The sequence below is a fragment of the Aspergillus campestris genome (genome assembly GCF_002847485.1).
Source record: "Aspergillus campestris IBT 28561 chromosome Unknown P168scaffold_2, whole genome shotgun sequence".
In the NCBI taxonomy this organism is placed as follows: domain Eukaryota; kingdom Fungi; phylum Ascomycota; class Eurotiomycetes; order Eurotiales; family Aspergillaceae; genus Aspergillus; species Aspergillus campestris.
Window position 1 is genome coordinate 1116076 of NW_020194337.1, and position 23020 is coordinate 1139095.

General features: G+C 51.8%; 10 protein-coding genes and 2 non-coding genes across 12 annotated transcripts; 7 read left to right on the forward strand and 5 right to left on the reverse strand.

Moving 5' to 3' along the window:
- Positions 1–817: 817 nt before the first annotated feature.
- On the forward strand, positions 818–2343 carry P168DRAFT_324702 (E2 ubiquitin-conjugating protein UBC1). The gene is made up of 4 exons (XM_024840880.1): positions 818–957; positions 1095–1501; positions 1564–1868; positions 1930–2343. The coding sequence occupies exons 2-4, from the start codon at positions 1241–1243 to the stop codon at positions 2102–2104; spliced, it is 741 nt and encodes a 246-aa protein (XP_024695870.1). The 5' UTR covers positions 818–957; positions 1095–1240; the 3' UTR covers positions 2105–2343.
- Positions 2344–2593: 250 nt separating this feature from the next.
- On the forward strand, positions 2594–4204 carry P168DRAFT_248400 (TFIIH complex kinase subunit CCL1). The gene is made up of 2 exons (XM_024834120.1): positions 2594–3102; positions 3191–4204. Exons 1-2 carry the CDS (start codon positions 2755–2757, stop codon positions 4133–4135), a joined length of 1293 nt encoding a protein of 430 aa, XP_024695871.1. The 5' UTR covers positions 2594–2754; the 3' UTR covers positions 4136–4204.
- Positions 4205–4945: 741 nt separating this feature from the next.
- On the reverse strand, positions 4946–6835 carry P168DRAFT_279266 (ATP-binding cassette family ATPase ARB1; the record flags this gene model as incomplete). The annotated part of the gene is made up of 2 exons (XM_024835767.1): positions 4946–6214; positions 6278–6835. The coding sequence occupies 2 exons, from the start codon at positions 6833–6835 to the stop codon at positions 4946–4948; spliced, it is 1827 nt and encodes a 608-aa protein (XP_024695872.1).
- Positions 6836–7244: 409 nt separating this feature from the next.
- P168DRAFT_302240 (HPP family protein) lies at positions 7245–9014 on the reverse strand. Its single transcript, XM_024838635.1, has 2 exons — positions 8313–9014; positions 7245–8238 (listed from the first exon to the last, which is right to left on the reverse strand). Exons 1-2 carry the CDS (start codon positions 8601–8603, stop codon positions 7660–7662), a joined length of 870 nt encoding a protein of 289 aa, XP_024695873.1. The 5' UTR covers positions 8604–9014; the 3' UTR covers positions 7245–7659.
- Positions 9015–9950: 936 nt separating this feature from the next.
- P168DRAFT_315793 (uncharacterized protein) lies at positions 9951–10463 on the forward strand (the record flags this gene model as incomplete). The annotated part of the gene is made up of 1 exon (XM_024839935.1): positions 9951–10463. The coding sequence occupies one exon, from the start codon at positions 9951–9953 to the stop codon at positions 10461–10463; it is 513 nt and encodes a 170-aa protein (XP_024695874.1).
- Positions 10464–10833: 370 nt separating this feature from the next.
- Positions 10834–12327, reverse strand: P168DRAFT_287771 (putative NAD binding Rossmann fold oxidoreductase). Its single transcript, XM_024836645.1, has 4 exons — positions 12015–12327; positions 11836–11931; positions 11356–11759; positions 10834–11273 (listed from the first exon to the last, which is right to left on the reverse strand). Exons 1-4 carry the CDS (start codon positions 12295–12297, stop codon positions 10974–10976), a joined length of 1083 nt encoding a protein of 360 aa, XP_024695875.1. The 5' UTR covers positions 12298–12327; the 3' UTR covers positions 10834–10973.
- Positions 12328–12784: 457 nt separating this feature from the next.
- Positions 12785–14904, forward strand: P168DRAFT_287773 (uncharacterized protein). The gene has a single exon (XM_024836646.1). It carries the CDS (start codon positions 13221–13223, stop codon positions 14793–14795), a length of 1575 nt encoding a protein of 524 aa, XP_024695876.1. The 5' UTR covers positions 12785–13220; the 3' UTR covers positions 14796–14904.
- A 964-nt stretch (positions 14905–15868) lies between these two features.
- P168DRAFT_315796 (uncharacterized protein) lies at positions 15869–16950 on the forward strand (the record flags this gene model as incomplete). The annotated part of the gene is made up of 3 exons (XM_024839936.1): positions 15869–16024; positions 16100–16434; positions 16491–16950. 3 exons carry the CDS (start codon positions 15869–15871, stop codon positions 16948–16950), a joined length of 951 nt encoding a protein of 316 aa, XP_024695877.1.
- A 571-nt stretch (positions 16951–17521) lies between these two features.
- P168DRAFT_287776 (uncharacterized protein) lies at positions 17522–18678 on the forward strand. Its single transcript, XM_024836647.1, has 2 exons — positions 17522–18205; positions 18235–18678. The coding sequence occupies exons 1-2, from the start codon at positions 17651–17653 to the stop codon at positions 18286–18288; spliced, it is 609 nt and encodes a 202-aa protein (XP_024695878.1). The 5' UTR covers positions 17522–17650; the 3' UTR covers positions 18289–18678.
- A 52-nt stretch (positions 18679–18730) lies between these two features.
- On the reverse strand, positions 18731–18802 carry P168DRAFT_t43. Its single transcript has one exon. It is a non-coding gene; the product is annotated as a tRNA-Glu (tRNA).
- A 162-nt stretch (positions 18803–18964) lies between these two features.
- On the forward strand, positions 18965–20229 carry P168DRAFT_324711 (uncharacterized protein; the record flags this gene model as incomplete). Its single annotated transcript, XM_024840881.1, has 2 exons — positions 18965–19844; positions 20211–20229. Exons 1-2 carry the CDS (start codon positions 19219–19221, stop codon positions 20227–20229), a joined length of 645 nt encoding a protein of 214 aa, XP_024695879.1. The 5' UTR covers positions 18965–19218.
- Positions 20230–21108: 879 nt separating this feature from the next.
- Positions 21109–21180, reverse strand: P168DRAFT_t42. The gene has a single exon. It is a non-coding gene; the product is annotated as a tRNA-Glu (tRNA).
- Between the last annotated feature and the right edge of the window lie 1840 nt (positions 21181–23020).

A 23020-nucleotide genomic window follows, 5' to 3' on the forward strand; every position in this document is an offset into this window, starting at 1 on the left:
CTGGGAGCTTGGCTGCGGTGCTGGGACCGGCCTGCTTGCGCTTCTTCCGGCCAATGCGAGTCGTCGGCGGGGGGGAGGCTCATATCTGGGCTTGTCCTTCTAGAGGCGAATCGATTTAGCGGGAGAACTCACGCCATCGTGGGGATGCAACCAGGACACCTACCTTCTTGTCCTTGTCGTCTCTTCCATCTCCACCGGGGCCTCCGCCAATATTGGACTGCTGGTTACCCTATTGTCGAATATGCATTAGATAGATGAAAGGAGCTGGAGACCGCTGAAGCCAACAAGCACCGTTGGACGCTTACCATAGTCCTGAACTGTGGCGTATGTTCAGTAAAAGAACGATTCTCACAACTCGCTAGATCCTATCGAATATATCCTGGATCGCAGCAACCCCAATAGCAGATGAATGATGTGAAATGATGTCTGGGGATGGGAATGGGGATAGAGATGGAGGAAGGATGGCAAAGGAAATGCCGGCGATGATGATGACGAGCGCGCTGGGGAGCTTGCTGGTCTCTCCTTGGCGCTTTGTCAGGCTCGCCCAACGCAGGTAGGTCACGTGGTCATTATCTCTATGCTGATGCCTGAGCGCCTTGGAATGGGCGCTAACCAGATCGAGGCAATGGGTACCTGAGTCACCCAATGGCCGCCTAGAGCCTTGTCGCTGCCTTGGCTGCCTTGGGGCGTCGAGGCAGCTCTGGATCTCTTCCTCAGGCTGTTGATGAGCTTGATTGCCTTGATTACCTGGCACTTTTGGCTTCTTCTTCTTCTTCTTCTTCTCTTCTTCTCTCTCCTCTTCATCCTTCCTCTATCTTCTTTTTGATACAGCCTGATATTTGGAGACTCTTTCCCAGCTGTCTTTAGTCTACTCACTCAGAAAGCTTTCCTTGTTTCCCTCCAGCTTCCCCGCTTCCCCATCCTTCCATACCCTCCGATATTCCACGACAGTACCAGGTGAGGCGAGCCCCCCGTTGATGACTCGACTGTCGGGTTCCCGACTTTGAATCACCACGTTTACTTTTTCTTTGCCCCCTCTCCTTTCCCCTCCTACTGTTGACTGTCATCTTGTTGGGCCTTGATTAACCAGATAGACTTACCGCAGTACCGCCTTGCATACCTTCTCTCACCTGCAGCTCCGTCATATCGTCGTCAACCCAACCGTCTGCCTTCTTTCAGCCAACTGGACTGCATCTGACACCTTCCACCCTATCCTACCGGTAGAACACCAGCGAGACTCATGGCTTCTAATCGCACCCGGCGTATCGTGAAGGAAATCGCCGATATCCACTCTGACACACATTCCGGGATTACGGTGGAACCCGCAGTGAGCGAAGATGACTTTACGCATCTCCGGGGCTCATTCCCCGGACCCCCGGGGACCCCATATGAGGGCGGTACCTACTATGTGGACGTCAGGATCCCCACGGACTACCCTTTCCGACCCCCAGTCATGAAGTTTGAAACCAAAGTGTGGCATCCTAATGTCAGCAGCCAGACGGTCAGTTGCTCAAGACATCCCCCCTAATACTGCATGAATGAAGATCTGATAGTTTTCTTCAGGGCGCAATCTGCCTTGATACCCTCTCGACGGCGTGGTCGCCGGTCCTCACCATCAAATCCGCCCTCCTGTCCCTCCAATCATTGTTGAGCACGCCAGAGGCCAAGGACCCCCAGGATGCCGAAGTGGCCAGTATGCTCCTTCACAAACCGAAAGAGTTCCATCGGGTCGCCCAGGAGTGGGCTGTCATTCACGCAGGGGCTCCTAAGAAATATGCGGGCGAGGGGAGTGGGGGCGCCACGGATGAAACCCTGCGACAGCAAGAGCTCAAATTGAGGGAAGATCAAGAGAAGGAAGATTTGAGCAAGTACGTTGCATCCTTTCTCCCATTTCCTCCGTTCGTCGTTTACTCACCATGATATGTACAGGTACGATGGGTATAACAAGGACCTGATCGATCGGTTCTGCAGTATGGGATTCGATGTCGACCGTGTCGTGAGTGCGTTCAGATTCTATGGGATCGATCGGATGGACGGGGAGGATTATGAATTGGAAGAAGCCTACATGGGTGATGTCACCGCACGGCTTCTGGGAGAGCCTTGAAGAGGGCGGGGGTAAGCAGTTGCGATTGCAGGTACTTGGATATTTACTGTCATAGCGATTGGGTGGTTCCGATGAAGAGCATGGTGCCTGGCGAACTTTTTTAATCTATTTCCTTCTCTTTTAATTCTGACTCTGTGTTGCTTCTGATATTTACTACCTTGTCATCTTCCTCAACTTATGCAGACACGTTGGACAACATGAGCTACTCGTTGCATGATCGTTGTTCTTGGCTTTTGTGCTGTTGGAATATCATGTAGTGTGACGGCTTAAAAGATATCGAACCCAATCTATACACTGTATATGATTACTGGTGAGAGAGCAGACCATGACCTCGCAGGTAGTTGATCGGACCGTCGACCTGTCTATACAGTATAGGTGGGGTGTAGACACCTCAGGCACCACACGATCATTATCGATAAGCGGGTGGATCGGCCTGGCTTCTTCTCCAACACTCCCAGATCTCACCGGCACTCCCTCAACCACCGCCGTCTCACCTCCAATGCGCCCGTCAATCTAGCTCCAGACCAGTGGGACACACTCATGCTAGAGACTTGATTCGAAAATATCTTCGGTTGCCCCGTTTCAACCCCACCCATACACCATACAACATACCCAAGACAGGCACGAGCAAATCTTGACCAATCCACACCATGTTCGAGGACGACTTTTATCGCAGCTCGTCCCAGTACCGGCACTGGTCGTTCACGGAAACCTCGCTGCAGAAGTTACGAGCCACTACCAATGCTCAAGCCAGCGAACGAGTGAGGGCGGCTTTGCGACGGGCACGCGAAGCCCGACAATCCGCCAACTCGTCCGCAGCGGGAACTCCGACCCCGACCCAAGCGGGCAGCGACGCAGATAGCAAGGCGGGCGGAGCAGACGAAAAGGAAATCGAGTGTCTGACGCCCGAGGAGGAGCTCCAGCTGGTCAAGTACTACTGCGAGCAGGTCATTCTCGTGGGAGAAAGCTACAAGCCGCCCTTGCCGACGGTCGTGCGGGTAAGACACTTTCACAACTGCTGATATTGAAACCAAGCAAAACCATTCCAGAGCATCAATCACTAACGATGCCCCGGGGGGATCTCAGGCCACAGCAATCCAGTACCTCCGACGCTTCTACCTCACCAACTCGCCCATGACCTACCACCCCAAGAACATCATGCCGTGCGCCGTCTTCCTAGCCACCAAAACAGACAACTGCTACATCTCCCTCCGCCACTTCGCCGAGGGCGTCCCCGGCGACACCACCGCAGAAGACATCATCGCCCCCGAGTTTGTCCTCATGCAAAGCCTTCGCTTCAACTTCGACGTGCGCCACCCCTTCCGCAGCCTCGAAGGCGGCATCATGGAACTGCAATCCATCGCCCAAGGCACCGGCCAACCAGCACCACACGTCCCCCACCAAACCCCCGACACCCTCCGTCGCGACCTCCTCGCCGTACCACCCACCCCAGGCTCCTCATCATCATCCATCACCGACCGCCTAGGCCGCGCCCACACCACCACCCGAGACCTCCTCAAAACAGCCGCCCAAATGGCAGACGCCTACTTCCTCTACACGCCGTCCCAAATCTGGCTCTCAGCCTTCTCCCTCGCCGACCGGCCCCTCGCCGAATTCTACCTCGACACAAAGCTCGGCCCTCAAACCGACGACAACAATAACCCTCTCACCGAGCTCCGCTCCAAAATCTACCGCACCCTCACAAACTGCGCCTCCCTCCTCCAATCCTACAAATCCCTCGCCGAAGACCCCTCCCAAAAAGCAACCGCCCGCCGCATCAGCAAAAAGCTCTACCACTGCCAAAACCCCGAAAAGGCAAACAATATCACTTCTGCCGGGCAGAAGCGCATCCCTGCCGCGGCCGCGGCAGCAGCCGCGGCAGCAGCAGGTGCTGGTGGTGGTGACGGTGCAACGTCCGAAAGCGACATGGAGCGGATGGCGAAGAAGCGGAAACTGGAGCGAGAGCAGAAGGAGAAGGAAGGGCGGGATCTCTTTGGTGGGGAGTTGGTTGCGCAGCGGACGAAGGATTGATTAAGTAGCCCATAAATTTTTGATAATTGTGTGTCTTTGTCTATCAATATACGATAATGCATATTTGGGAATCAATAGAACGGGTTTTCTCTTCTATCAAATGTATTTTGCATATTCTAGGTTCGTATTTGGGAGTGGACTAAGTAAGAGTGGGCTGGGCAGGGTTAATAAAGCTGTGGACATCATATACTTCATTCTTTGGTGACGCACTATTGAATCTATGTAGAGAACAATATCACAAAGCAAATGACAAGGTCACGCAAGAATAATGTACCTTAGCCTGCTACCATACCATATATACCTACTCAGGAACAGATCAAGTAGGCAGGTAGGTCAAGCAGAGAGCCTAGCAATGAAAGAATCTACAAAAGTCTAAGTCTATCAAGAAGGAAATCAGAAAAGTAAATCCTAACCGTGAAAAAGTCAAAGGAAATGACATTCAATCCTCAGACACTCAAGTCGAGGAAAGGAAAAGACGAGGTATGAAACAGACCATCTAAAAACAACCCAGGACAGAAACAAAGGGACAAAAAGAAAAAGATAAAAAGGTAACCACATGAACAAAATAAAGTATAAAAATCTCCAGATGAAAGATATCCCTCGCCGCCCGCTGTTCAAATCAACACAGGATGGTTCATCTCTCCTGTCCTAAAAAAAGAAAGAAATAGAAAACAACTTTTCTTTTTGGGTGCACTGCTGGGGACCATGTTCATCCTTTTTTACGGCCATTTTTTTATTTTGCAAAATGTCGTCTCTAGCATTCCAATCATGAAAACAAAAAAAAAAACAAGAGATAAATCTCTAGGCCATTTAGACGGCACCGGCGCTGATCATCTTCTTGCGCAGGTGGTTCTTGTACTGGCCGATGCTACCCTCCCAGCGGGTGATGGTCTTGTTCTCGCAGACCATGATGTCCTTGGCGATCTTGTCGAGCAGACGGAAGTCGTGGGACACGACCACGACACCACCGCTGTAGCCGTTGATGGCGTCGGCCAAACTGTCGATGGTGGGGATGTCCAGACCGTTCGTCGGTTCGTCCAGCAGGATCATGTTGGGGGACTCGATCGCCAGCAGGGCGAAGACGATACGGCTCTTCTGGCCCTCGGACAGGGTACCCATCAGGGCGGTCTGGGACTCACCGCTGAGACCGTAGCGGCCGAGCTGCTGACGCCAGTACTGGAAGTCCTGACTCTTCTGGGGGAACTTGTCGCGGACGAATTCCAGGGCGGACTTGGTCAGGTCGAGCTGCTCCGCGGAGTGCTGGCTGTACATGCCGAGCTTCAAGTGGGTGTGACGGGAGACACGACCACCGATGGGGCTCAGCTTGCCGGTCATGAGACGCAGCAGGGTGGACTTGCCCACACCGTTGGGGCCGACCAGGGCCGTACGGGAGTCCATGTCCACACCGAGGTCGAGGTGCTCGTACAGGGTGTCCTCCCACTCACCCGAGTAGGAGAAGCTGACGTCGTCGAAGGACAGCACGGGAGGAGGCAGCTTCTCGACATCGGCGAAGCTGAAGGAGAAGACACGGTCGGGGATGACGGGCTGGATGAAGCCATCGGCCTCCATCTTGTCGAGGATCTTCTGGCGGGACTTGGCCTGTCGGACCAAGTTGGCGTAGGTACCGGCGGAGGCGATGAACTTCTTGATGTGGGAAATTTCTTCCTGCTGCTTGTTGTAGGCCTTCATCTGGTTCGTCTCCTGTTCGCTGCGGGTCTTGTGGTACGAGTCGTAGTTACCACCGTAGTAGAGCAGCTGCTTGCCGCGCATGTCGATCATGGTGCTGCAGACACCGTTGAGGAAATCCATCGAGTGGGAGATGAGAACCAGGGTGGTGTCCCACTTCTTCATGTACTCTTCCAACCACACACAGGCTTCGAGATCCAAATGCGCGGTGGGGTCATCCAGCAGAAGGAGCGAGGGCTTGACGAACAGGGCCTTGGCCAAGGCGACACGCATACGCCAACCACCGGACATGTCCTTGGTCTTCTTCTGGATGGTCTTCTTGTTGAAACCGAGACCCGTGAGGATCAGGGAAGCACGGACTTGGAAAGTGGAGGGATCCATTTTATCCATACGCTATCAAGGGAAGAACCGTCGTTAGATCGAGTGACGAGGAATCAGGGGTTGGATATAACTTACGTCGTACAGGTCGACCAGGATGGGGCTCTCAGGGCCCTCGTTCTCGAGGACCTCCTCGGCCTGCTGCTCCATGCGAGCCAGCTGGCTCTCGGCCTCGCGGACGACCCAGTCGAGGGCACCCTGGTCGGTGGGAGGGGCACCTTCGTTCAACAGGTAGACGTCGATGTGCTCGGGGATGGGGAACTCGCGGGTGGCGATGGACTTGAGCAAGGTAGACTTGCCGCAACCGTTCTCACCCAGGAGACCGTAGCGACGGCCGAAGTTCAGTTCGAGGGTCGAGTCGGTGATCAAGACCTTGCCGTGGAACACCAGCGAGGCGGAGGTGATCTTCACATCACGAGAAGAGGGCATGGACGACAGGACACCGGTCGTGACACGGTCCGAGAGACCATGCTTGTCCATCTGTGCCGTCAACTTATCGACCGTCTTCATCTTCTCGGTGGTGGTGGCGGGCTGCTCATCGCCGGCGTCGACGGGGGTCTCATCGCCGCCCTTGCCCGACTTCTTCTTGTCGTCGGCACGCTTGGCCATACGAGCGGCTTTGGAAGCAGACACCATTTTGACAGAGATGGGGTGTGAACAAGGAGGAGTGGGGTATAGAGAAAGAGAGGGGGGGGGGAGGGGGGAGAGGTGATAACGTGGGAGAGGAGGGGAAAGAAGAGAAGAAAGACTGGGAGGAGGCTTAACAGGCCTTTACTAGGTTGTGGGACGATTTAAGCGTAGAGCTGAAGGGGCAAAAAAAAAATTAAAAAAGAAAAGGCACAGAGAACGAGAGAAGTGGATCCCAGGATGATAGCGGGGGGGAGGGGAGTCGGTGGAAGGAGGGGAGATGAAGGAGATGAAAAGAGTCTGCTAAGTGGGGTTGACTAAGGCAAAAAAAAAAAGTCGAAGCCCTTATCGATATGATGATGATACCTGAGGTGTTGATATCAATCCTTATATCAGAGTTTTTTTTTTTTTTTTTTTGGTTTTTGATTGTTCTTTTGACAGACACTGCTTGACGATCAGGCAGAGAGTATCTCGGTAAGACAGCAATTCTAATCAAATAAACCAATTACAAAATAAAATAAAACAGAGAAAGAAGAAGGAAAAAAAGGTGGATAGAGGTGTAATCCCGCCTCTCTGTCAATGAAAATCTCTTTGGTGGATGACTTTGTCGCCCGCTGATTGGCTGCGTTACGTCATCGTCGCCCTCTGTGTGGCGCGGCGTTCGCTGATTGGTCTATTGCGGCACGTGACTTTCAGCCTGACGCTCCAGGCTTCCAGGCGGCCAATGGCCGGCGAATGATAGCATCTATGTAGTAATCGAAGGCTAAACGTCTAGGTACCTCTAGCTACCTCTAGGTACAGACCAGTGTGTACTCCGTACAAACCGTCAGCAATTACATCCGCTCACTTATCCGCTGCAGCATCTCCATCTCCTCGGCCGACACCCACACATTGTCCGGCACGTACACGTTCCCTTCCTGGACGATGATCTGCGCCGGGACGTCGAACAGCTGATCCTCCGAGACCGTGGGTACTGAACCTCCCTCTTTGCTCGGGCGTCTGCTGTCCAGATCGTGCCTCTCCGGCGGCGACAGCGGATGGGGCGTCCACCAGTAGACGGGGTACCGACGTTGGATGTTATTGAGGACGAGTGCGACCGCCTGCATCAACACGGTCCCCAGCAACATAAGCGGAATAAGCCACCACCCGATGTCGTAACCCTCGGTGACGGCTAGCAGGGCCGTCGCTCCAGCCGGTGGGTGCACGGTGTTGGTGAAGACCATGACCCCAATGGTCAGGGCGCATGCCAGGGCGCCTCCTATTTCCGGCATAGCGTGGGCTTGGGGGTTCAAGGCGAACAGCCTCCCAATTCCGATCCCAATGACACTGGCGAACACCTGGCTCAAGATGGCATTCCGTGGTTGCGCGAAGGGAGACTCGATGGCGCAAAACTCCAGCACCGCTGCGGCACCCTGAAGGAACGTCCTGTCAGTAGGAAAGAAAGCAGAGAGAGAAAAAACCGATGCATGCAGCAAGGGGCACTAACGAAACTCGCGATGATGACAGGCGCATTATGCTGCTGAAAGGATGGCACATGCAGGGACACTTCGGCCACCACCAACACGCCGCAAAACGCTCCAATTAGGGACCAGAACGCGATCACCATATTCCCCAGGGCCCGGGGAGGATGATCGCCTCGGTATCCTAGGAAATGGGAGATGGGACGAGGCAACCACCGCCATGGAGGTGCAGGAAGATAGGGGTTCAGCACGGCATCGATGTCGACATGCCAGCGCGAGAAATCCGGGCGCCTCGGAGGTGGGTGTTGGCTTTGCATGGGAAAGAAACGTTTTCCACCGGGTCAGACAGTCATCCTCATCGTTGGATTCCACGGTGTATCATGAAGTTGGTCGGGTGTCCCAACACGGATTCGGTTCGCATGGACCTAAAGAGCTAGACACAGATATACATCAGACATCTTTCATCGGACTACATATATCACACTGCAAACAAGACCGTCCCATCCCCGCCAAGACCAATGGTCCATTGACGTATCTCATCACCAGCAGCCCTACAGTGACACGATGCCAGCAGTGGAGACAAGAAAAGCAAAAAACCCCTTACCTAGACTCGATATAGAATAGGCAACACCATAGGTCAACGGCGTAAGAAATTAGGAACCAACGTTCTCCAAATCCGGGGCAGGGAGAAGTAGGGGATGGGAATCCCCTGGTCTTATATACGTGACCCCCGTACCCGCAGTCAAACCGGGACAATAAATGAAAAAGGTGCAAAAATGACTCCCTTATGGGCTCAGCCAGAAGTATCTCCGCGGACTCTCTCATCTGGTATTTTTCCCTCTAGAATTCCAACAAGGGACATGCCTATGAATTGCCCCGTAGGTACAATTCGGGGTTCCTCAGGCCAACCTGCCACTCACAGTATTTCTATCGAGTAATGGAAATGCCCGATGTGGTTTAGCGGCCCCGGGGTGATCGGGATGAGGTCATCTGTGTATTATTACCCGTTTTTACCACATCACACGATCCAGGACTACCATTCAAGGCACCAAACGGCGTATCGTTGGTTACCAGGCGTATCCGGCCGGTGGGAATAAAGTTGCCGATCATAGGGAACTTTATCCGGGGCTAGTCTTGCATCAGTAAACAGCATATCCTGAGGGCCGTCCTATAGGCGGTTATATCCTGACCGAACAGTGACTCAACAGAAGACAAAGGTGCAAACTCTATGGGTGACTCGCAAATATGTACCAGGCGGTCACGTGTGGTTGGGTGAGCTGCAGGCTTGGGGTTATGCATCAACAGACAACCTGTCACTGAGTCTAGGGGTTATCTACCTACTTCCAAAGCTGAAAGTGCCATGATGTCTTTTGGGGTCGAATGGCGATTTCTCTTCTTTCATTGCAGCGCATGATGACGCGTTCATCCAATGAGAGTCCAGATGTCCTCCAGGAGATACAGGAGTTACGCCAGCGCGTCGAGGAAATACGGAGACTTCGAGAGCAAGCGAAGTACAATGGAGACGAGCGGAAGGAAAACGGATACAAGCCGAAGGACAATTGATCCTTCAACCACAGCCAACAACCCTTGTAGAGCTCCTGAAAGCCTCCCATGTGCACTTGTTTCTTGGTCTGTCTGTCCAGCGGGGTGGTAGATCTTCGACAATGGGGGACGCAAACGCCGTGCAGATACTACGCCCGACGAGAAGCCGGATATGGGTCGACTTCCCCTGTGAACAGAGTGCAATCTGGAAGGAGCTGATGGATACCGATTTTGTGACCGAACGCCATTTCACACCGCTGCTCGCATTGAAAGAATACGGCAAAGGACTACGGGAGACGATGACAATGTCGCGGCTAGATGACCCAGGGACGGTCGAATCGCGAGTCGCTTCAATCATCAAGCAGCTACACGCGAGTCCCCAATTTCGACGACGGTTTCGTCTAAATGGCACCGTCATGTTTGAAAACCACGCAGACACCCTGACGGACGAGAGGGACATCGTGGCAGATACGAACGCCCTGAGCTTGACCCAGAAGCAACCACGTCGTTCCAACCGCTTAGCCACGGAATCGGGCAGTGTCTACCACGCGACTCATAAACCAGAGAGAAAGTCAGGCGGTCACGCAACCAAGGAACTCCCGGCCGCGAGCAGATCAATTCTGTATCTACAATAAGGAGCCCGAGGTAAGGCAGTCGGCGTTTATCATTGAGTACAAGGCACCCCATAAAATTCCTCTCGCCCATGTTTAGGCGGGACTACAAGACATGGATCTCGAGAGCCTCCGGTGCAAGGACGTGGAATCGCCAGGGGAGATTTGCCGTCGTGTGATAGCAGCGGCGATTACCCAGACCTTTTCGTAAGCGTTTTGAGCGGCGAGAAGCAGCGCATAAGACATGAATTATGAATTATGAATATGACCCTCTATGCTACTTATATAATTACTTAGTACTCAAACAACAGTCTCTTTTCTCCCTGTAACCGGAGTTTAAACTACACACCCATCTTTATTGTACTCTTTTGTGGTATCATTCACCGTATGATGTCTAACTTTAATTCGGCGTAACTTGCCATCATTATAACATGGACTAATCTCCTATATACCCCAGAAGCATCCCCAAAAGCAACCACAACAACACAATAACCAGATAATACACGTCTCCTCCCCCTACATCACGTATGCAGTCTAAACATCCATCGTCTTCCCAAGCCGAGAGCTCTCTTTCGCCAACTCAATAAGCCGAATCACCTCGCGGGCCTCCGCCCCGCTAGCCGGCAGGTCACCCTCGCCGGCGAGGGCCCGCGCCAACTTGCGGTAGTACTCCGTCCAAGTGGGCGGTTCCACCGTCGGCACGACCTCCTTGACGGGCTTGCCGTCTTGGATAGTGGTCAGTGTACCGTATCGGTCGCTCGGCTCACGGCCATAGCCGCTATCTCCGGGTTTCATGCCGCCCTTGAGCTGGTCTTCTTGGATGTCGAGGTGGTACTGTAGCTGTCAGCACATGCGTCACCCCAAGGGAGGGGGGATAAACAGATCAAAATGAGAAATAAGATAGAAAGAAACCCACCTTCTTAAAACTCCCCTTCTCCCCACGAACCCAAAACCGCAACTGCTCCTCCTCAGGACTAATCACCCCCGCCTTAGCAGTAACCATCGCGCCCTTCGGATAATGCAGCATAACAGTAAACGAGTCCTCAAAACCGGAGGTATTCACCTCCCGCTGGGAGCCGATAAAGCCCGTCACGCGCTGCGGCAGTCCCAGCAGGTACACAGCCTGGTCCAGCAGGTGGGCGCCCAGGTCGTAGATGGCGCTGCCGCCGGGGATCACCTTGTTCTTCCACTTGGAGACGGAGGGGGCGGGCTCCTCCGGGCGGTGCCGGTCGAAGTGCGATTCGTACTCGACGACGCGGCCGAGAGAGCCGTTTTTGACGAGCTTGTGGAGCGTTTGGAAGTCGGCGTCCCAGCGGCGGTCTTTTTTTTTGTCAGTATTCTTTATCTTATCCCCCTTCGGAGTGTAGGGGGGAGTGGAGATGTGGGATAGACGTACTCTGGAATACAGCAAGTTGCTTATTCTGCTTCTTTGCCAGAGCCACCAGCTCGTCTGCTTCCTTTGTCGTGGGAGTAAACGGCTTTTCACAGACGACTGGTTATGGATTAGCAAGGCAACCTTTGACATGGAAAATTTACACCAGTAAAAGAATCAAAATGGAAATGAGGAATAAATACCATTCTTCCCACTCTCCAGCGCCAACTTCACCAACTCATAATGCGAGTCCGGCGCCGTCGTAACGACCACCACTTCGACAGCCTCATCCTTGACCATATCCTGAGCACTGCGGTAGGACTTGATCCCGGGGTGATCCTTCTCGGCATCATCTTCGGGTTTGGGTGTGCGCTGAACCACGGCGTACAGCTTAAGCTGAGGCACTTCCTGGATGAAGGGGATGTGGAAGATTTTGGCGCTGAAGCCGTAGCCGATGACGCCGACGTTGAAGATTTTGGAAGTCATTTTGGTGTATACAGTGTTGTTTATTTTATTTTATTTTATCTTAATCCGCTCGAGCTGGGTGGGTGGGGATTATATATGGAATATATAGGGTGGGCTAACTATCTTCTTTCCTCTCGTCGAACTCCGACCGGAGCGGGGGAAGGTCCTCGCGATGAGCAAGTCTGGGTCTGGCGGGGCTCGATTCGATGTCCGGTATGAGAACCATGTTGTAAGGTGTGGAGTATTACAAATTGGGGATTCTTTCAAGACTATAATATTCAGGTTATTTTCTTGATTTATCCCTTGGTTCTGAGTGTTCCGATCAAGAAATTTAAATATATAAACAGCAGGATACCAGTCATAGGCTAAACGCTTACCCGGAGACAGACTGCCAGCTGGCTCCGTCGTCATGATTAAACATCAATGAGATATGTGTATATATATGTTAGAGATGTCATCTTTTTATATCTATATATATATGTATAGATATATATACCTATGTCCATCTGTATAGTTTTATATATATATAAGCCAGAACGTGTCAAGATCCCCTGGCGGAATGCTATATATCTAGTCACCAGATTGCCCAAACCCTAATCCAACCAGTCAAGCTCTCTCTATTCGGCTACAACAAGCAAACGAGAAACAGAACCTGAAACAAGTCCCAAAGACACCGAAGTAGCATGGTTTTCACTGGTACCATGTGGCCAAGGCTGGAACCCAGTTCCCAGCCACCTGGTCCCTGCCCGATGGCTCACGATTGAGCTGTTGCACCAAGGATCGCGGACCTGCGCGGTGACGTGGTCGCCTCACAGCATTCCAGAGAAGAAGCAACAACAAAAACATTGCTGTGACACCACAGACAAAAGCAATGGACTCCTAGCCACCATCCGGAGCATTTGGCATCAATTCTTGCAACTCACCGAACCACCCCTTCCATATCGATGGCTACCCCGACCGTGCAACGGGCCCTGGGCTCGATCCCCCGGCGAGACGCCTTCATCACCATGTCGGACCAAATTCAATTCCAGACCCTTGTCCATCTGCTACGGGTCTTAGTCTCCGTAGCTTTCCTCCCGCTCGACAATACCATTCTCGTGGTATTCTACCTCGCCAACTATGCGGGGACGCTGTCTTCCCCCTCCAACGTCCTCCGCCGCCGGAGACAAGCCCTCCAGGACGTGCATTTCTATCCGAAAACGATCCTCGTCAGCGGCGTCAACACACCACATGGACTCGCAGTCGCCCGCAGCTGGTACCTCCACGGCCATCGCGTCGTAGGCGCCAACGTCATCACCGACGACCGCCCGACCCCGCCGTCAGGCGAGAGCATGTCCACTGCGCTGACCGTCTGCTACCGCATCCCGCAATCGCAGTACGTCTCGCGCCTGCTCGACATCGTGCAGCGCGAGAAAGTCGACCTCTGGATTCCCTGCTCGTCCGAGACCTCAGCCGCTGACGACGCCGTCGCCAAGGAGGTCCTCGAGAGCCGCACCCCCTGCAAGTGCATCCACCTCGACCCGGAGCTGGCCCGGCGCTTCAGCAATCCGGATCTGTTCACGCAGTTCCTCGCCGAAAAGGACCTGCCTGTCGTCGAGCGCCACCAGGTGCAGTCGCGCGACTCCATCCACAAGATCCTGCACCGGTCCCCGAGCAAGGTCTTCCGCCTGCGCAAGCCCACAGCCGGGTCCGGAAACTTACGCAGCAACAACAACGATGGCAGCGACCCCCTGATCCTACCGAAACGGACTCTCAGCCTGACCTACTCCCAAGTCAGCGAAGTGCCCATCTCCAAAGAAAACCCATGGGTGCTACAGCAGCAGACGCGCCTCGGCGAGTTCCGAGCCGAGCTCCTCGTCGTCCGCGGCCAAGTCAAAGCCATTCGGGTGCTGCGCTCGGGGGGTGACAGCCACGGTCAAGGCCCGTCGCGGCTGGACGGCGGCCTCGCCACCGCGATCCACAAACTCATGGACCAGCTCGCGACCAAAGGCGGACCCCGCATGACGACCCACCTGACCGTGCAGCTGCACGTGGACGAGCAGTTCGAGGCCAACTCCGTGCGCTACGTCGTCCACATCGCGGGCTGCACGCTGGGCGCCTCCGCCGTTGCGCACCTCCTCCAGGACGGCAGTAGCACGTCGCTGATCACGGGCTACCTGTCGCTGCTGTCACCGTGCACAACTACCAGCTTCTGTCGGGAGGGCAGCGACCGATCACAGGAGGAAGCACAGGGGCAACAAGCAGAAGAAGGGGCCACCATCTACACAGAGAAGACCCGGCGGTTCAGCCTGTACAGAACGATCAAATCCTACGACGTGCGCCGGGTCCTCCCTGCGCTGTATCCGGCGTGCGAGCACCTCGACGACTGGGCGCATCACGAGGCGGATCGGCTCTTGTTCTGGAACAACTGGCGCTTTTCTCCGTTTGATCCGTTGCCGTGGTGGTGGCATGTGCATGTACAGCAGCCGTTGGAGGAAGTTGGATCGCTGTTGGGTGGGGAGACTCTCAAGTCGAAGTGATCTTTCTTTCTTGTTTTTATTTTTTCCCCTTGATCTTCGTTTTCATTCATTTCTTTATATCTGAGATTTGGTTGTTTTCATTTTTGCGAATAATTGGTATCAAAGGCATCAACTGGCGTTTTGAAGCATTTCCTTGACCACTTTATGATTATTGGCTAGTACAGCATTCATTATTCAGTTGCTGCAAAATCCACACAATTGGACAATATGATTGATCCGATATCTGACCATCAGCTTGTAGTCTGTACTATGTAGATCTGGACTCTTGAGTGGATCCAGCAGGGCTCAGCCCAGTGGCGTTGCTGTTTCCATGAATAGAACACCACTTCAGGACGAGACGGTCTTGTTTCGGCCTGATGTACCTCAATATCTCAACACGCGAGACTTATATTACATCAATAGTAGAAGATCGACGTCAATCTTGTAAAGATTGCTGTGCAGTTGTTGGGAAGACTGACATCAATGTCCGGATTACATAGATATGCACAATGCACGTATTGAAGAATGGCATTGACAGGCACAGACTAGTTATGCAGGTAATCATCCGGTATCACATCGTATTAGTTACAATACCGTGGAACTGGACCTGATTATATGTGGTGTTTAGGCAGGAGATTTACTTATGATCCTTCATCTCTTTCTTCTCTTTGTTCACATCTCATTCGATTCATCCTCTTTGGCCTTGTCTACTTCTTATTCTTTTCATCTTCATTTTTGTTTTTATTTTTATTCCTGTCGGTCGGCGGTCCAGCCGACAATACTAAATCCTTAGCGTCCCGAACATCGGTTGTTTGGGTTACCCCGTCACCGTCACCACTTAGCACTTACTCGGTGGGACATAAACATTTCCATTCCACCGTCATCGTTGTTTTCCTCGACTTCAACACCGGTCGCTTTTGCAGACAACACTGCGGTTTTTTCCAGCGTAACAGCGCAAGCCTCGTGCATCACTTCGACATAATCACGGACATTTAAAACCCAACACAGCCTCGCTTCTCGAATAGGACGTGCCCCTTAGGCACTACAGACACCACCTCTCACTCCTCCATATCATCCCAAAAACATCACCCAAAATGAAGTTAGCAAAGCCGTCGTTCAACCCCGGGCGGACAAAAAATATCATCCATGGCGTGCAGGCGCTCGCCATCTTCCTGGCATGGGCCTTGACCATCGCGGTGTTCACAAAGGGCGGGGGTATTGATGGACGGTCAGCCTGGTACTTTGCCTTGGTAAGTGGTTTGACATCTTCCTCGGGGGGCTGGTCGTATTGATAGGGGGGCTAACAAGTATCTTGTCGACTACAGTGCTGGTTCAGTATTCCCGGTTTGATCTACCTCGTCGCCGTGCCGATGTGGCCTCGCGCACGCCGGTTCGGAAACGTCTACGCCTTTGCTACTGTCGACTGTCTCTACGCTCTGTTGTGGTTTACCGCTTGGATTTGCATCGCGAGCTATGTCGCTCAAGGCAAAGCGGAGGGGAAGGACTCGCCTGACGATAAGAAGGACAAGGAGAAGACCACGAGAGCGGAGAATAAAGATCCCAAGGAAAGCAATAAGAGTGGTTGCGATAACTGGAAATATGGAAGTGCGAGCAAATGCAACATTAGCACGGCTACTTGCATTCTTGGAGTTGCTATCTTGTGAGTCTTTTTTCCTCTTTTCCTTTCTTCATCTTTTTCGTTGACTAATTGTTTAGCCTGCTCTTCGCCCTTACCGCGTGGATGTCCTTCCGAAACGTCATGCACTTCCGCCGAACGGGTACGCTTCCCGATGCCGTCTCGGATCCTACCTTTGCCGCCCAGAGCAAGGCCGCGTTCTCCTCCAACCCCGCCCACGACTTCGAGGAAGAGGATGACTTCCGCTCCGGCCGACAGGGAATGGGCTCGTCCATGGCCGGCGATCGCGACGAAGACTACGCCCTGTTGCAACAGAGCGAGGCGGACGACCTGGCCAGCTCGCACGGGCGCACTGCCATGCACGGCTCCTACGATCCCACCGCCTCCAGCGGCGGTAGCGTCCTCCACGACTTCAACGCCACCGGCTACGGCGGCGCCCACGGGCAACACTACGCGCCGCCGGCGGACATCTACACCCCCAGTGACTACGGGCCACCGACCGACTACGGATCGAGTGTGCGCGGTGGCTACGGGCGGTAAAGCGGGACTTTTCTGGAAAATTGAGATACCTTGGTAAACCCTTGGAATGGCCATGGAGCGGTGTTTGCAGGCGCATGTTCTGTATTATCCTTGTTTTCTTGACTGTCGTTGATAAGCCAGCTCTGCAGGTCGCGTTTTGTATGGCCTCTTTTCTTCTTTGGCCACGTCTGCTGCTTTTCTGTGATCCTTGTAGGAATGAAGCCTTAGGCCATGTCTACATTGACGAATTAACGAATGTCCATGTTGTGTGTGATAGATGTATAGGTAGTTGAAATATATTGTTTATATGGAACTGTACCTGTCTAGCCAGGCCCCGGCGCCGCCTAAGCCCGGAGGCGTATTTATTGATTTGCCCAATGTGGTTAGATGGCTTCACGTGCCGATAGATAGTGCAGTATTCCACCGCCTTCCGCCATCTGGACAGCTTGCGCTTGATGGCAACATCTATCACACCACTATCACGTCGGGGACAAATAAAACAACTAGAAAATTTGGGTTAGTCCTTCGTTCTTTTCCACTACTGTATGTGCCAGACAGCCGGGGAAATCAACCATCTGCTAACCTTCACCCAGCAGGAACCTCCGAGGCCACCTTACCACACCAGCTCCACATCTACAACAATCGCCCTCCATCTCCAAACTCAACCAAAGAACATAAACAAATAAAGAAAGAAAGAGAAAAGAAGAAGAAAGCAATCAAAATGGCCAGCAGCGTCGACATCTTCCACCAGTGGCCCCTCCACCTCGACCCCCAATCCAAAGCGCTCTCCCTCCCCCCATCATCCAGCACCACCCCCTCCCAAACAGAAGCCATAAACGAAGAGCTCCAAAACCTCAACCAGCTGCACCGATCCCTCCTGGCCCTCGAAACCGGCACTGTGCCGCCTCCCCCGCTCCCCGTGAACCCCAAGCGCAGCGCGCAGATCTCCAAGCTGCGCGAGTCCGCCAACACCGCCTACCGCAAGGACAACTTCGACGACGCCGCCCGCCTGTACACCTTCGCCATCGACATGGCGCTGGGCCGGCCCGGGTGGGAGCCCGTCACGCTCGCCCGCGAGGAGCTCGCCGGCTTGTATGCCAACCGCGCGCAAGCTTACATGGGTATGCAGGCTTGGCCTGAGGGCATGCTGGACTCGAAGTGTAGCGTGGAGAGCAAGCCTATTGGCAATGTGAAGGCTTGGTGGCGGGGGGGCAAGTGTCTTGCTGAGATGGGGCGGTGGGAGGAGGCTAGGGTGTTGATTGAGAAGGGACTGGAGGTTGAGGGGAGGAGTGGCGATGGGGGAAGGAGTTGAGTGGTTTGATGCAGGAGATTGAGGAGGGTTTGAAGCGGTCTAATTAGACTCCCCTTCCCCCTTCTTCTTCTTCTTCTTCTTCTTCTTCTTCTGTCTCTGGATGCTTGTGTTTATGATATATATGGGTGGTGGTATATCTCCCACCTGTGTCTGTCTGTTTGTGTGATTGTTTGTGGCGCTTATTTCCTTGACCTGTTTTTTTAAAATCCCCGTCGGCGACACCATGTTCTGCATTGCTTTTTGACCATTTACTTTTTACCCTGCAGTTAGATATCTGCCCATCTCTTGGTTTTTCTTGGCGTTTTGGACTGGAATAAATGCATGGTTTACCCTACTCATACCCAGGTAGCTATCAAGTGTGGATTCAGCCATTCAGCGCAAACAAAAAGAGAACCATGCCCTACGACATTCGAGCACAGTTGTAATATAGTAAGAGGGGTAGTAGACAAGTCAACGACATCAAGATGTGAGAAGAAAAAAAAGAAATGCTTCCGATACGGGGAATCGAACCCCGAGCTGCCGTGTGAGAGACGGCGATGTTAACCATTACACCATATCGGATGTTGTTGAAGAAAGGCTGGGCTTACTTAATCTAGTAGCCATGACTTATTCAAATGATCGAAAATATAGGCTTTGTCTTATATATTCCAGGCTCTGTAAATATTTCATAGGTTCAGTAGGCAGTGGTAGTAAGTACCACTACCTCTTCATGTACTTGCATCTATATTACATCATTAATCTAGAAGATTCGAAGCCCTTCGAAAGCGTTGGTAAAGAGTGTTTGTTGGTTGGTGGAAGCATGTGGTGTATGCCGGGTGTGTTGACGGTTGCCGAAAGAGGTAAGTTGGGTGTATACGCCAAGCTTTAGTGTGTTGTTCGTCGGAAGTATAAGAAGGGTGGGATGTCCGCTCTTTTTCCTTTTTCCTTTTCCATTTTCACATTGTTCTCTACTTTGGTGTGCGATCTATGTGGCTAGTATGTCTGTTAGTGGTGACGGACACGAGTTCATGGAGGTGAAGAAACGCTTGGGTGGTGGGAAGTCGCCCGGGGGCGATGAGCGCGAGTATGACCTTGGTACAAAGAAGCTCGACGGGACTTTACACGCCAAGCATGCCTTTGTTACCTTTGAGAACAGTAAGATTCTCAGCGCGGGGGAATTTCATCGGCGATTTCAGGTGAAATTCCCAACGGCGGAGATGTTTGGTTCTCGAGAGTGGCATGCGGATGGGACCTCCCATTACCACGTGGTGATGCGGTTTCCTCGTCGAAAACATTTCACGAACACGAGGAAGAGTTTATTGTTGGATGGTGAGGATGGTGAGGTGGTGGTTCGGGTGAGCGTGAACAAGTCTATTCGGAGTTTTCTGGAGGGTACCCAGGCGTATTGTGCGAGGGATAACAACCCGGATACGTTTGGGACATGGATGGATCCTCGTACTAGGACAGGGACACGTGCGAAGCAGAAGGACAGGGAGGCATTGGTGGAGAGTGAGCCTCGTGTTAGGATCACGCCACGTACGAAGCGGAAGCACGAGGCACTGGCCGAGGCCAAGAGGAACTATGAGACTAAAAGGCAGAAGCTGCGGGAGACGGATCCTCGTCGGTTCATATTTTCTTATCGGATTTGGCGGCGTACCTCATGGTGGAGAAGGTGGAGAAGGTGAGGAAGTCGAGTGGTGTTCAACGATGATGCGAGGGCAGCTATGGGGGGCGGGGGAGCGGAGTGGTTCCTGATTCGTGGTTTTTCTGTTAATGAAGGAGTGGAAAGGGTTGTATGTGCTGCTGCTTTCTGTTAAAGTGGAAGGTCGAAGACGGGGAGATAGCTTCTACTAGAAAGATATGACTAGATCCCAGCATCAATTGGCATGTCACTGCCCAGGCTAGCAATTACATCAAGTATATGTTGAAAGCGCTGCAGGTAATCATACGGAATATTGAGTAGACTCTGCTCACAAAACAACATGCATAGTATCCGCTTGACGGTCTAAGCCCTATGTACTTACTTTCCCCTGCTGAATCGACCAAGAAGGCAGCCGGCCCTATTGAATTAGGGATGGTGGTCTCTGCTGTAGGCGTAAGTTAGTAGAAACGGCCCCCTTGTCGGGTCTCTATCAGGGTATACTTATGGGGATACGCCAGGGCATCTGGATGGTATAACTGCACTCTCGTGGGAGATACTGCAGGTCTATTCCCGTTTCAAGGGAGCATGATAGTAGCTTCCTTGTTGGAGCGTTCTTGCTTTGTAGTTGGCCTTTTAGTTGGTGTCTGCTCTGTTAGCCTTTGATTCATGAGCATTGTTTGAGCTCTTGATCTAGATATGACGAGCTATGCTGTGGTCCTTGGGAGGTTCACTCTGTTTCTGAGACTATGTATGCCGTTGCTGGGAGGTAAGCTCGACTAATATTTTGTCCAGTAAAGGTTATTGTGACAGGGCCATTAAATGTAGTAGGATCCCACGCTGGACATAACAAGCAGTTCGTGCCAGATAAGAGCTGATGGTATCTATGAAAGGTAATCAATAAGATTGATCAAGTTCAGACATACGTAGAAGGATATGGCTGTTCAGATATGTGTGAAATGCTATACAAATGGCCAGACGATGATGAGGGACAGACAGACCACAGGTTGGCCCATAGCGTCAGCTATGTTCCAGGTCTTTCACCGGCATATTCGAGGTTCTTGATCGAGTAGGGAATATCTAAACCGGGATATGCACCAGGGCAGAACCCGAACCACGCTGTGTGACATTTGTTGCCATTATCGGCATTCCCGCAAGTCGCAAAATCGGAAAATAGAAGAAGTAAAAGGAAGGAATAAGTTGAAAACATATACTTCGTATGGAAAGGGCAAAAAAAGAAAAAAAGTAATTCCGATACGGGGAATCGAACCCCGAGCTGCCGTGTGAGAGACGGCGATGTTAACCATTACACCATATCGGATGGTTGTTGAGAAAAGCGGAGCATTGCTGAACTAACAGACAGAGCTAAAGCTAAGTCCTTGCCCTAACTATGCTTCCCACTGTATGGAGTCCCTATATAAGGTTATTTATAGGGTAAGCGGGGACTACTACCTCAACAGCTACTTGATCAATTTAATTGGTTGTCTCGAGATGCAAGATGGTCAGATTATAGACTTATCAAGTTAATATTTAAGGCTTTTTGGTTCATCGAGAGCTATAGGTCCATAGCGCTTGCTTCACGTGAGGCTGATCCAGGTCCTTTTCTACAAGCGAGACAGAGAAACAACCACCCAGTATCAAATGGTGCGCTTTGACCTGCCCTGACATATAATGATATACTCCAACCCATATAGCACGCGCTTTATGTCACCTCCAGCTGACCAGATAGGCTGTAGTTCTAGATAGCAAAGCCATTCTATTTGGCCCGGGTTCCAGCCACAAATGTAGCCCCATGATTATCCCACCAACCGGTACTTTCAGCTTGCTACGCCTCGTGCTTCAGTATGTGAAGAGATGCATATATTTCTTCTGGTATTATACTGGTGGCGTCCCTCGTGATTGTGATAATGGACAGCCTCGTGTGGTCACTGTATCCTCTTCTATCCAAACAGAGGAGAGGAGGCTCTATCACCCCGCTTGGGGTCTATAACATGTACTTGGTAGCAAAAGTAGTTAGGGATATAGATAAGCCGTCATGATTCCCATCATGGTTGTATTTCTTTCCGTCGGGGGCTCGATAATTTCCAATTGATAAATCCCAATCCTTGATAACTTCCAGTCTTCCTAGAACACACATCCCTCTATTTCTACCTACAGGTAAGACAGCTCTTCGATATATACTTTATCTTATATTAGATGTCTAATCTAATCTATACCCCCATAATCCAGAACGAAATGGCATATGTGGCGTGCAACAACTGTGGCAAGCACAAGGACTGCGCTGCCTGCGGAAACTCAAAGATGTACTGCAACCGGTGTGCTGAGGAACTGGAGCTGAAGTAGGGTGGAAGTGACTTACTGCTGGGTCTACAGTATGTTGCGGTCAGTACTATGACATCTTTCTACTTACTATGATTAAGTTGAGCTGCTATGAGTAATAGGTATGAATTTCAGGCAACGCATTGATGTTTATTTATTGGAGCGTGATCCAGGGGGTTTATTGGCGACTGAGTATGATAGTGGTGGTGATGATAGTATATAGTTGATGGTTGTTCAGGGGACTCGAGATATGTACCTGAGTATATATGCTTTCTGATTTAGTTGCTGCACTATCATACGAGATTCCAATTGGATGAAGCGTGGCTTTACTCTAGTGATGAAAGGCTTTGAATCGGTATTTCAAGAACATAGAGCCGCTCTTGTCTGTAATCTCCCAATTCTTGTTGGGCCCTAATAGAAAAAGCCCTTGGTCTTACCCAGTATGCATGAACTTTACACACACAACTCACACGACCAAGCTATGCCAATATTATTCTCATCGTGGCGCCGTTCTGGACTTCCAGTATCGTCCTTCCTCCAGACCTAAGCTACGTGGGATATGGATATTCATGCTTACATATCATTTCACATCTATAAAATATTTGTTCGTATTTACTAGCGCCCAGACAGTCGTACTTTGAGTCTGCTAATATATATACAAAAGCCAAACAAGCATGTATTTATATATAAAAGCTTAATCAAGGTTAGATTGAAAACAACCAATTCCTAAACAATATTTCACGGCCTCAACTAGAGTGCTATCGTCAAACACAACAAAAAACCAAATACACCAAAGAACCCCTAAACCAGACATCTCCAGCACCTACTACCTGCCTGCCTAC

What these genes read in the sequence shown, in the direction of transcription:
- P168DRAFT_324702 (XM_024840880.1), top strand. Translation starts at nt 1,241, where the DNA reads ATGGCTTCTAATCGCACCCGGCGTATCGTGAAGGAAATCGCCGATATC. An exon ending in CTAATGTCAGCAGCCAGACG is followed by an intron (nt 1,502 to 1,563) that starts GTCAGTTGCTCA and finishes AGTTTTCTTCAG; the next exon opens with GGCGCAATCTGCCTTGATAC. An exon ending in GAGAAGGAAGATTTGAGCAA is followed by an intron (nt 1,869 to 1,929) that starts GTACGTTGCATC and finishes TGATATGTACAG; the next exon opens with GTACGATGGGTATAACAAGG.
- P168DRAFT_287773 (XM_024836646.1), top strand. Translation starts at nt 13,221, where the DNA reads ATGGCTACCCCGACCGTGCAACGGGCCCTGGGCTCGATCCCCCGGCGA.
- P168DRAFT_287771 (XM_024836645.1), bottom strand. Translation starts at nt 12,297, where the DNA reads ATGACTTCCAAAATCTTCAACGTCGGCGTCATCGGCTACGGCTTCAGC. An exon ending in GCTGGAGAGTGGGAAGAATG is followed by an intron (nt 11,932 to 12,014) that starts GTATTTATTCCT and finishes ATCCATAACCAG; the next exon opens with TCGTCTGTGAAAAGCCGTTT. An exon ending in GCAACTTGCTGTATTCCAGA is followed by an intron (nt 11,760 to 11,835) that starts GTACGTCTATCC and finishes ACAAAAAAAAAG; the next exon opens with ACCGCCGCTGGGACGCCGAC.
- P168DRAFT_302240 (XM_024838635.1), bottom strand. Translation starts at nt 8,603, where the DNA reads ATGCAAAGCCAACACCCACCTCCGAGGCGCCCGGATTTCTCGCGCTGG. An exon ending in CTGTCATCATCGCGAGTTTC is followed by an intron (nt 8,239 to 8,312) that starts GTTAGTGCCCCT and finishes ACGTTCCTTCAG; the next exon opens with GGTGCCGCAGCGGTGCTGGA.
- P168DRAFT_248400 (XM_024834120.1), top strand. Translation starts at nt 2,755, where the DNA reads ATGTTCGAGGACGACTTTTATCGCAGCTCGTCCCAGTACCGGCACTGG. An exon ending in CCTTGCCGACGGTCGTGCGG is followed by an intron (nt 3,103 to 3,190) that starts GTAAGACACTTT and finishes GGGGGATCTCAG; the next exon opens with GCCACAGCAATCCAGTACCT.
- P168DRAFT_287776 (XM_024836647.1), top strand. Translation starts at nt 17,651, where the DNA reads ATGGCCAGCAGCGTCGACATCTTCCACCAGTGGCCCCTCCACCTCGAC. An exon ending in TGATTGAGAAGGGACTGGAG is followed by an intron (nt 18,206 to 18,234) that starts GTTGAGGGGAGG and finishes CGATGGGGGAAG; the next exon opens with GAGTTGAGTGGTTTGATGCA.